The sequence below is a fragment of the Centroberyx affinis genome, unplaced genomic scaffold (assembly GCF_046629955.1).
Source record: "Centroberyx affinis isolate AG114_WGS23_722 - 3 ecotype Tasmania unplaced genomic scaffold, CSIRO-AGI_Caff_v1 ptg008507l_1, whole genome shotgun sequence".
NCBI classification, from domain to species: domain Eukaryota; kingdom Metazoa; phylum Chordata; class Actinopteri; order Beryciformes; family Berycidae; genus Centroberyx; species Centroberyx affinis.
Genome location: NW_027284214.1, coordinates 2,501 through 13,850, shown reverse-complemented (window position 1 = coordinate 13,850; position 11,350 = coordinate 2,501). Strand labels below are relative to the sequence as shown.

Below are 11,350 nucleotides of genomic sequence, written 5' to 3'. Positions count from 1 at the left end.
AAAACATTTGATAATCTTTATAAAATAACTATAAAATAGCATTGTTATAGATTAGACTACCCAAAAGTATAGCTACATTGTTAAGATTAGCTTCACTCTGACAACTTTAAAATGCTGCTTACATGTACATGTATGTCAATAAATCAGTATTAATATTCCAATCATTTATGAAAAATATAACTCTCTAAATGGGGACAGTTTGCATAATGAGTAAGTTTACTTTGATACTCTAAGTACATTTTTCTGCCAATACTTATGTACTTTTACTTAAGTAAGATTTTGAATGCAGGACTTTTACTTGTAATGGAGTATCTTTATATTGTTGTATTGCTACTTTTACTGAAGTAAAAGATCTCAGTACTTCTTCCTCCACTGAGTATAGTTGTTGTAATTGTAGCAGTAGCAGTATTAGTAGTAGCAGTAGTACTAGCAGTAGTAGTTGTTGTAGTGGTAGTAGTACTGGTATGTTTTATCTTGTTTCTCTGAGTAAAACTAACAGCAGTCTGGTGATTGACAGCTGAAGAATCTGTTGGTTTCCATTGGTGCAGCTGATCCGTTACCATGGAAACCAATTACATTCCTGCAGCCACAATGACGTCACTGACGGTACTAACTTCAGCATCCACTTTAATGTTCAAGTAAACGGAGTTGTCAGTAAGCATCTATTCATAGTATTCCCATGATGTCACATGCATTTCCTACTAATAAGGCACTTTACATATCCACCTGTTCAGTTATAACAATCACGTGTTATTTTCCTGTCTAGATGGCCGTGTGATGATGTAACAGAACAGTATTCAACAGGTGAAGTCTCAAAAGCGGCAAAACACAACCGATCGCCTTCCGTGTATTTTGTTCCGAACAGGGAGCCGTACAGCTCTCAGTCCAGCGTTCTGATTGGTCAGACTGTCAGTCCGAGTCAATGAGCGGGCTGGATAACACTCATTAACCTTAAAATTCACTGCTGTTTACTGGTAAATATTTAGCATATTTTACTCTTTAAGTTACTGTTAGTTATTATCTGAAATGAAGTTATGAAACAGCGCAAACGTCCATTTCATGAAGTCTGGACTGACGGTAGATTCTGTGTTTTGCTCAGCTAGCTAACTTCACATTCACTTTACAGCTAGCCAGCTAACGATACTGTAGCTAACAGCTAACGCTAACTGTGCCAGGAGTGAAGCAGAGTGGCAGAATGAAGAGGTTTGGTAGGAAATGAAGAGGTGAGGAAGAAGTGACCCGGCTTGTTTTGAAGTTAGCTGCCGTGCTAGCTCGGTTAGCATGCATGGTGATGCAGGTTAGCAGGACGCTGAAGTTTGCTGCTCATTCTCCTGCACCATGTTCAGGGTCATAATACATTAACGATACACAGTGGTGGAAAGGAAGTACATTTACATTTACTCGAGTACTGTATTTAAGTACAATTTTGAGATACTTGTACTTTACTTGAGTATTTCCATTTGATGCTACTTTATACTTCCACTCCACTACATTTCAGAGGGAAATATTGTACTTTCTACTCCACTACATTTATTTGACAGCTTTAGTTACTTTTCAGATGGAGATTTGACACAATGGATAATATAACAAGCTTTTAAAATACAACACATTGTTAAAGATGAAACCAGTGGTTTCCAACCTTTTTGGCTTTTGACGTCTTACAAAAAGCAGTGTGTAGTCGGGTCACATTTCAGATGTCTATGAGTTGTTAACAGCTCCACCAAATAGTGATTTTTCCCTCTAAACCTCACATGGTTTCATTTCAATAAATGTTCAAATGATCCAATATTTCAGCAAAAATCAAAGATTAGAGAAAAAGTCCAAAAACTGAAAACAGATTTGTGTATCAGAACTTTGTTTTTTCTTCTTTCCTCTCCCATTAATCATCTCACGACCCCTCAGATTTATCCGGTGACCCTTTGGAGGGGCCCGACCCCTGGGTCGGGAACCACCGGACTAAACTAGCTAACTGTATATAAAGTAGTTCAAACTAGCTCCACCTCCAGCAGCTACAACAGTAACATGCTGCTTACACACTGATGCTTCAGTATTAATAATCTAATGATGTCATATATAATAAAATATCAGTCAGAGGGACCAAACCACTACTTTTACTTTAATACTTTAACTACATTTTGCTGCTAATACTTATGTACTTTTACTTGAGTAGGATTTTTCATGCAGGACTTTTACTTGTAATGTAGTATTTTTACATTGCTGTACTGGTACTTTTACTGAAGTAAAGGATCAGAGTACTTCTTCCACCACTGACGACACAGTAAAAGTTCTCATATTATAGGTTTTCGATGTTCTGTTATATTGTCTGTAACGCCCCAGTGTCAGATTGTTGAGATGCGTTGGTATTCAGGAAGTAGGGCCGTATCAAACAGGCAGGAAGTGCAGTCTTACTTTGCTCATCTCATGTTGACCACATAGACTAACACTCTGCTGACATGGAAGCCCACATGGAGCAGGCAGAAGTCACATGATCCACTTCAGAGAAACACACCGGCGGGCCAAACAGAGTTCCTACATCCTGACCTGTGATCCTGATCACAGCCAGTGATTCTGACAGTTGTCAAATAAACTGACAAACTGTTTGGGTCCAGGGGCCAGTTGCATAAAGCTAGTTTAAGACTAGTCTAAGCCTTAGACTGGTCTTAGGTTCTCAGGTTGGACTAGTCTAATTAAGACTGTCTGTTACATATTACGACTGACTTATTTTGAGGTAGGAAAGTTATCCACCTTCCCCCCGGCTAATCTTGAGTTAATAACTTTGACGTTTAAATACTGAAGCTGTTTCATAAAAGATGACAAATCTCTGGTGTTTGGAAAGAGCCTGAAGAAGAGAGAGAGTCTTTAGAGACAGAAAGAAACCATTAGAGATCTACAACAACCAAGAAGTAGCAGGAACAGGTAAATATACTGTAGGTGTCTAAAGCAAGTTAAGGCCACATTTAAGTCTAAGACTAGGTCTATCTTTATGCAACTGGCCCCAGAACATAATTATTAAAAAGTCGAGGTTCTGTCTGAGGTTCTCTGGTAGAGAACGTTTGTATTTTTCCAAGAATTCTAATAAAGGAAGCAGTGAACACTCAAAATATATAAAGGAAACCTTCTGCTCCTTTGGAAATAGAACTTTCATTTTACATTGTAGTCATTTTATTTGACTCCACTGATCTCAGCAGCAGAATAAACTTCCTGGATCAGCAACATTACAAGCGACCAACAGAAAGGAGGTCAAAGGTCAGAGCCGCCACAGCACGTCACCTCCCTCACCTGTCTGTCGTCTTCCTCCCAGATCTTCCTCTCCCTCGTCCGCACCATGGCCTGCCCCCCCACCAAGCGCCTCAGAGGCCCGAACCGGGAAGTAGTCGCGGCGTTTAACGACCCGTTCGGAGACGAGGAAGACTTCACGCAGGACGACCTGGACGAGATCGACATCATTGCCTCGCAGGCCGCCGCGGCGGGCGGCTCGGCCCGGCCGGGACCCGACAGACCCGACGGACCCGAGAGACCCCTCCCGTCGCTCAGAGCCCGCGGGCACGGCGGCGGCAGAGGGGCTTCTGGGATAGCGAGCAGACAGAGCGTCGGTGAGTTCAGCCTCGTCGCGGCGGCGGCTGATATGAGAGAGAACGACTCAAAACCGGAGTCAGAGGTCTGGCAGCTTCGGCTCCGTCCGCCTGGTCCAACAGACTGAGAAATCCAACGCACCAAGCAGCTTTGATTTCTGTCAAATTTCACCTTTTAGAATCGATTTGTCCGCTGAGCTGAACTGAACTGAACTGAACTACAAACTGCTCGGTGTGTTGGAGTTTTGCTGAACTGAAGAGTAGCTTCAGTTCAGCAGGTCAGACTGAGGAAGAAACCTGAAGAATCACTTTGAACTGTGATGGACGTGTGTCTTTATTTTAGATATTTTACAGACTAAATGATTAATTGGTAATGAAAATAATCATTAGTTCCAGCTAGGGCTGAACGATTTTGAAAAAATATCTAATTGCGATTATTTTGACTGATATTGCAATTGCGATATGATTTGCGATATTAGAGGGAATGATAATTTTTACATCATTATTCTCATTTTCATTGAAAAACGTATTAAAATGATTATGGTGTGATTTTTGCGGGGATCTGTACCAAACAAAGATGTTTTCTTCAGTCTGTAGAATATGATGTGTAGGCCAGGACATCTCTGCAGCACCACAATATTTACTTTAAAATGATATTTTGACACATTTCACCTTTAACAAATATTGCGCCTCCTGTGATTTGAAAACTGCAGTCGGCCATATTGAGATTTCAATAAAATTTAGATTAATTGTTCAGCCGTAGTTCCAGCCCAAGAAATGATAGTAATGTCTCTACCGGTCCTGAACAGGCTCACAGACTCCTGATGCAGATTATTATTATTATTATTATGATTCTTATGTTTTCTGTCTCCAGGTAATGGACAGCAGCTCAGGTCGGACTACAGCCTGCTGGAGGCTCAGCATGCAGAGCTGAAGAGGAAGGTGAGGCTGCCGGGGGGGGGGGGGGCGGGGGAGACATCCAGTCACACTGCTGGAAGGAGTTTGGATACAAACCTAACAGCTGTGTGTGTGTGTGTGTGTGTGTGTGTGTGTGTGTGTGTGTGTGTGTGTGTGTGTGTGTGTGTGTGTGCAGCTGCAGCAGGTGGAGGAGCAGATGGTGCTGAGGAGCGGGGAGATCCGGGTGCTGCGGGACTCTCTGCAGGCGGCGCAGCAGGAGAAGGAGGCGCAGAGACAGGCGCGCCTCCTGCTGCAGGCAGACAGGCAGAGGGAGCAGAGCGACAGGGAGAAGGAGCTGAGCAGGAAGGTAGGAGGATCCAAGATGGCTTCCCTCCCTCCTGTCTGTCTGGACCGCTTCAGTCTGTTCACATAAAACACATTATCAGCTGTGAGGAGCTGGAGAAGACTCACTGACAGACAGACAGACAACAGACAGACAACAGACAGAGAGACAGACAACTGAGAGACAGACAGACAGACAGACAACAGAGAGACAGACAGACAGACAGACAGACAGACAACAGAGAGACAGACAGACAGACAGACAACAGAGAGACAGACAGACAGACAGACAGACAACAGAGAGACAGACAGACAGACAGACAGACAGACAACAGAGAGACAGACAGACAGACAAACAGAGAGACAGACAGACAACAGAGAGACAACAGACAGACAGACAACAGACAGAGAGACAACAGACAGAGAGACAACAGACAGACAGACAGACAGAGAGACAGACAACAGACAGACAGACAACAGACAGAGAGACAACAGACAGAGAGACAACAGACAGAGAGACAACAGACAGAGAGACAACAGACAGACAGACAGACAACAGACAGACAGACAACAGAGAGACAACAGACAGACAGACAGACAACAGACAGACAGACAACAGAGAGACAACAGACAGACAGACAGACAACAGACAGAGAGACAACAGACAGAGAGACAAGAGGGAAGAGTCACTTTGATAGACTTTTTATGCACTGATGCTCCCAGCAGTAGTGAAGCAGAAGTGTGTCAGACAGCTCTGGTGGCAGTATGAACTGTTCCAACCAGTCAGCAAAGCAGAATCCTCCAGGTCCATCGGTCTCATTTCTTGCGGCTGAGACCCGGGACAGGGACGCTCTGCGGCGTCCGTTATAATCGGCTGAAGCCGCTTCACGCGGCTCTTCTCTATTTTTGTGCGTCTGGTCTGTCTTCCCCTCTACGCCCGGCTACACGCCGCTCAAACAGGTAAAAACTCCACAGAACTGTGTAAACAACGAGTACAATCTGTTTAAAAATGATTAAAATAAATACCTCATTGTACCAGAGGCCATGTGACACAGCAGAGTGACCTGTGGGTGTTTTTACATTGCACATTAAAATAAATCAATCAAATCAATGTGTATCCATGATCCTGTAGTTAAAACCATCTAGTTAATTAATTCAGTACCAGTTAAGATCGCCTACACTTCCAAACCTGCAGAACCAGCTGCATTAGGCTGTCACCTGGCAGAACTCAAAAAACAGTGAATCCCATCATCTATGTGGCAGCAACAAGCTACAAAGAGTCTGTGTAGCAGGTAAAACCCTCCGCCCCTCGCGTCCCTGTCCCGTGTGTCTCAGCCGTTACAGCTACGACCCATCATGACAGAGCAGCTGTGTGACGCTGTGCTGTGTGTTGTGTCATGTTGTGTGTGTGTTGTGTGTGTGTGTGTGTGTGTGTGTGTGTGTGTGTGTGCAGGTCCAGTCTCTGCAGTCAGAGCTTCACTTTAAGGAAGCAGAGATCAACGAGATGAAGACGAAGCTGCACAGCGCAGACAGAGGCAGCAGGACGGCGTCTCCTCTGCCCAGAAACAGGTTGGTGCTCGTTCCTGAGCCTCCAGGAGAGCTGAGGCCTCTGTGATGTCTGACCTGACCGGTGTCACGTCTTCTCCCAACACCACACCATGAAACTCTGAGTGTGGTAACGCTGAGTGTGGTAACGCTGATAGCTAGCCTTAGCTTTGGCTTTAAAGAGAGATGTGTCACTCCTCATTCTATTCAAATCAATGTTCCTGGACGGTCTGAGCGGCGGCCATCTTGCTGTGACCCGTTGGACTAGCTTCTGTATAAAGCGACTCGCAGCAAGTCACTGAGCTGAGAGGTTTGACAGCAAGAACCAAAGCAGCTTCTCTGTCTCCTTGCTGCCATGGTTAGCTAACATGCTAATGCTAACATGCTAATGTTGACTAGAAGAGCTAGAGAGAGAAGTCCAGTCTGTGATGAAGCTACGTTAGCCTCGTCGCTAACGTTAGCTTCCGGTTGAGTTTTGACAGTTTGCTAACAGACTCATCTGCTCAATTCTCACAGTGAGACAGACTGTACAGCCTTAATGTCCAGACTGTGTTGTCGCCATAGCAACCAACACTTAAAATTCCATAGTCGCCCTTTTATGCTGCAGCAGCCAAATTCCATGACAAACAGTGGAAGAACTGTTCTGGTTCTGTCCATTCAGGTTCTGTGGTTTGAATACAATTTCTGTGACTCTGCTGAGGTCAGCAGTAGAATCAGCTTCAGATTCTAAATCAGCAACATTAGGTCAAAGGTCAGAGGTCACAGCACCCAGACAATATTTGAAACAAATACTCCTGTGATCCTGGAATGCTCACAGATGATTGACACATATGTTTCAAATGGTGAATTGCATCATTACATCAAAACATGATGTGATGATGTTGTTTGTCATCTCTGTTGTAATCTGCTCGGCCGTTCGCTCTAACCCTCAGTCCCAGAGTGCTGAGCTGTGTCGCCCAGTTGCATCATGGGAGCGGCAGCGGCTCTTCCTCTCCGACAGGAAGTGGGTTCATCACCAAGGAGACGTTTGGCGCCCAGCTGCCGTCCAGAACGACCCCGGTGAAAACACCGGGGTCGAGCCGGAGAGACGGTGAGTTACAGTGATGAAGGTTACGGGTATGAAGGTTAAAATGATGAAGGTTACGGTGATGAAGGTTACGGTGATGAAGGTTACGGTGATGAAGGTTACGGTGATGAAGGTTAAAATGATGAAGGTTACGGTGATGAAGGTTACGGTGATGAAGGTTAAAATGATGAAGGTTACGGTGATGAAGGTTACGGTGATGAAGGTTAAAATGATGAAGGTTACGGTGATGAAGGTTACGGTGATGAAGGTTACGGTGATGAAGGTTATGGTGATGAAGGTTAAAATGATGGAGGTTACGGTGATGGAGGTTACGGTGATGAAGGTTATGGTGATGAAGGTTAAAATGATGGAGGTTACGGTGATGGAGGTTACGGTGATGAAGGTTACGGTGATGAAGGTTAAAATGATGGAGGTTACGGTGATGAAGGTTACGGTGATGAAGGTTACAGTGATGAAGGTTAAAATGATGAAGGTTACGGTGATGAAGGTTAAAATGATGGAGGTTACGGTGATGAAGGTTACGGTGATGAAGGTTACGGTGATGAAGGTTAAAATGATGAAGGTTACGGTGATGAAGGTTACGGTGATGAAGGTTAAAATGATGAAGGTTACGGTGATGAAGGTTAAAATGATGGAGGTTACGGTGATGAAGGTTACGGTGATGAAGGTTAAAATGATGGAGGTTACGGTGATGAAGGTTACGGTGATGAAGGTTAAAATGATGAAGGTTACGGTGATGAAGGTTAAAATGATGGAGGTTACAGTGATGAAGGTTACGGTGATGAAGGTTACGGTGATGAAGGTTAAAATGATGAAGGTTACGGTGATGAAGGTTACGGTGATGAGGTTAAAATGATGAAGGTTACGGTGATGAAGGTTACGGTGATGGAGGTTACAGTTTGTGTGTGTGTGTGTGTGTGTGTGTGTGTGTGTGTGTGTGTGTGTGTGTGTGTGTGCAGCAGACAGAGGGGCGTCCAGCAGCAGATCCAGTGACAAACAGGAAGTGCCCCGCCCCGACCCCTTCCTGTCCATCAGACCTCGACACGACAGCACAGAGGTCGGTCCGGTTCTCACCTTCATGTCAGATGGGTCTAAGAGAATCAACCCAATCAGCTTCATGAACAAATAACAGTGTGAAGTGTCTCTGTAAAGACAAATGGCAGCAGGCTGAACAAGGACAGGGGGGGGGGGGATAAAAAGCTGTGGGACGGTCTCTCTGACCTCTGACCTCTGACCCCTGTTGTTCCTGTGCTGTCCACCAGGTGGCGTCCTGCTGGCTGTGTTGCTGCAGCAGCCTCTGTCTCCCAGCAGCCTCGGCCTCTGCCACCTGCTGTCCATGAGTCCTGACAGGTAACACAACGGGTTCACCTGTGTGTGTGTGTGTGTGTGTGTGTGTGTGTGTGTGTGGGGGGGGGGTGTCATGTTGTTGTTGTTGTGTTGTTGTTGTTGTTTTGTTGTTGTTGTTGTGTCATGTTGTTGTTGTTGTGTTGTTGTTGTTGTTGTGTCATGTTGTTGTTGTTGTGTTGTTGTTGTTGTTGTTGTGTTGTTGTTGTTTTGGTGTTGTTGTGTCATGTTGTTGTTGTTTTGTTGTTGTTGTGTCATGTTGTTGTTGTTTTGTTGTTGTTGTGTCATGTTGTTGTTGTTTTGTTGTTGTTGTGTCATGTTGTTGTTGTTTTGTTGTTGTTGTGTCATGTTGTTGTTGTTTTGTTGTTGTTGTGTCATGTTGTTGTTGTTGTTGTTGTTGTGTCATGTTGTTGTTGTTGTCTCCTCCAGCAGTCTGTCAGCAGGCTCCAGCAGCTCCTCTGGCTTCCTGCTCCACAGTGACAGAACCAGCAGCAGAACCAGTGGAACCGGATCTGGTCTGAGTCCGATCCAGAGTCTGGCAGTGACTGGACTCAACCTGCTGAGCCAGAACCCGAACCAGAACCAGAACCGGCCTGCTGCTGGGACCAGGAGCAACAGGTACAGGTGTCAGTTAGTACTGATTATACTGCTCATAATCAATACTCCCTGAATACTGTGAACCCAACTGTCGTTGAATTCTGTGTGTGTGTGTGTGTGTGTGTGTGTGTGTGTGTGTGTGTGTGTGTGTGTGTGTGTGTGTGTGTGTGTGTGTGTGTGTAGGTCGTGTCCCGGAGCCGTCCTCCTCCTGCCTCTGCTCGATTTCCACCTGACCCGGCTCTGCCAGGCGCTCGACTCCCTCCGCCCCGCCGGCTCCGGTCCCGGCTCCGGCTCCGGTCCCGGTCGGTCCGGACCAGCCGGGTGGAGCGGTGCTGGAGCGGTGGGGGGGCCGGAGGAGGCCGGGTTCAGTCTGGAGGAGACGGGCCTGGCTGCTCTCAGGCTCCTCTACCTGCTGCTGGCCCACAGTGATGAGGTCAGACTGATTTAATACAATAACAATCATCTTGTTTTATTGATAAGATCAAAACACACAAATACACCTGAGACAGAAACTGCAGTCAGAAAAGAAATGAGGAGAGAAAAGGGAAAAAATGGGTAAGAGCACAACCCGCCACTATGAAAACTAATATTAACACCATTGTTGTAATAATAATAATAATAATATAATAATAAACTTTATTTATATAGCACCTTTCAAAACAATTGTTACAAAGTGCTTTACAATAAATAAAAGCATGGAATAAAAACACTAGAAAAACAGAAAAACAACAAAGAGTAAAAAGTAAGCAGAAGTAAATAAAATGAAATGAAAATCATTATAAAAACGGCTACAGCAACAAGATCAATGGAGTAAAAAAATAGAGCGAAGACACAAGGAATAAAAGTAAAACATAACTAAGAAATAAAAATCATAGTAAGAAAGCCTTTACATAAAAATGTGTTTTGAGGAGAGACTTAAAGAAAACACAGAGTTTGCTAGTCTGAGATTCTCAGGCAGGACGTTCCAGAGTTTAGAGCCCAGACCCCCGGTCAGCTTTAGATGCGAGCCGGGAGGTGGGCCCGGTCCGGAGGGCCGGTCCGGAGGGCCCGGTCCGGAGGGGCCGGTCCGGAGGGCCCGTCCGGAGGCCCGGCTGAACATATCAGTGCTGATGCATATTGTTGATTCATTTGACTCGACTCGTTTCATACTGTTCAGTTCTACTTCTTACTGATCTGCTCTGTCCTTGTTTATATTCTGTGTTTCTTTGGATCCTCGGCTTGGAGCGATATTCGATATTATCGAGTATCGCGATATTTCGTGAATATTGCGGATATTTTCCGTGAGTTTCCTTCAATACTTGAATAGTACGATCAAATTTATAGGCTGCTGGTAATAATTATCATTATTATTAACAGCCTATAAATTAGATGTAATTTGGAAGAGATAAAACAAAATACCCCCCCCCCCCCCCCCGATAATATATCACGATATTTTGGCCGGACAGTATCGTGATATTAAATCGTGGATATCGCCCAAGCCTCCTGGATCCTGCTGTCTGTTCCTCACAGGATCGGTGCAGCTTCATGTGATTTTGTCTAAATAATGTCAGAGTTCATGTACAGATAGCAGCACTAATGCTAAGTGTTTTCTGACCTCTGACCTCTGACCTCTAACCTCTGACCTCTGACCTCTGACCTCTCCCAGGCGGTGGAGGCGGTGCTGTCAGAGGAGGAGCGGCTCACAGACGACCAGGTACTGACAGCAACTGACTGCATCTCCACTGCTTTGTTAAACTCTATTGAACTTTATTTCCCTTCCCAGCTCCGCCCGCTCTCTAGGGCTGAATGAGTTTGAAAAAATATCATCTAATTGCGATTATTTTGACTGATATTGCAATTGCGATATGATTTGCGATATTAGAGGGAATGATCATTTTTACATCATGATTCTCATTTTCATTGAAAAACGTATTAAAATGATTATGGTGTGATTTTTGCGGGGATCTGTACCAAACAAAGATGTTTT

The 11,350-nt window shown here is 44.8% G+C and overlaps 1 protein-coding gene across 1 annotated transcript in view; it reads left to right on the top strand.

Moving 5' to 3' along the window:
* Window positions 1-931: 931 nt before the first annotated feature.
* atrip (ATR interacting protein) overlaps window positions 932-11,350 on the top strand; it is a gene marked incomplete at its 3' end in the record, with an annotated part of 12,109 nt that continues 1,690 nt past the window's right edge. Inside the window, exons 1-11 of the mRNA XM_071514333.1 lie at window positions 932-974; window positions 3,302-3,593; window positions 4,447-4,514; window positions 4,666-4,836; window positions 6,265-6,380; window positions 7,289-7,456; window positions 8,410-8,504; window positions 8,706-8,793; window positions 9,220-9,411; window positions 9,568-9,817; window positions 11,030-11,077. Of these exons, the coding sequence (XP_071370434.1) occupies window positions 3,326-3,593; window positions 4,447-4,514; window positions 4,666-4,836; window positions 6,265-6,380; window positions 7,289-7,456; window positions 8,410-8,504; window positions 8,706-8,793; window positions 9,220-9,411; window positions 9,568-9,817; window positions 11,030-11,077 (1,464 nt within the window). The remainder of the gene's footprint in view (window positions 975-3,301; window positions 3,594-4,446; window positions 4,515-4,665; window positions 4,837-6,264; window positions 6,381-7,288; window positions 7,457-8,409; window positions 8,505-8,705; window positions 8,794-9,219; window positions 9,412-9,567; window positions 9,818-11,029; window positions 11,078-11,350) is intronic.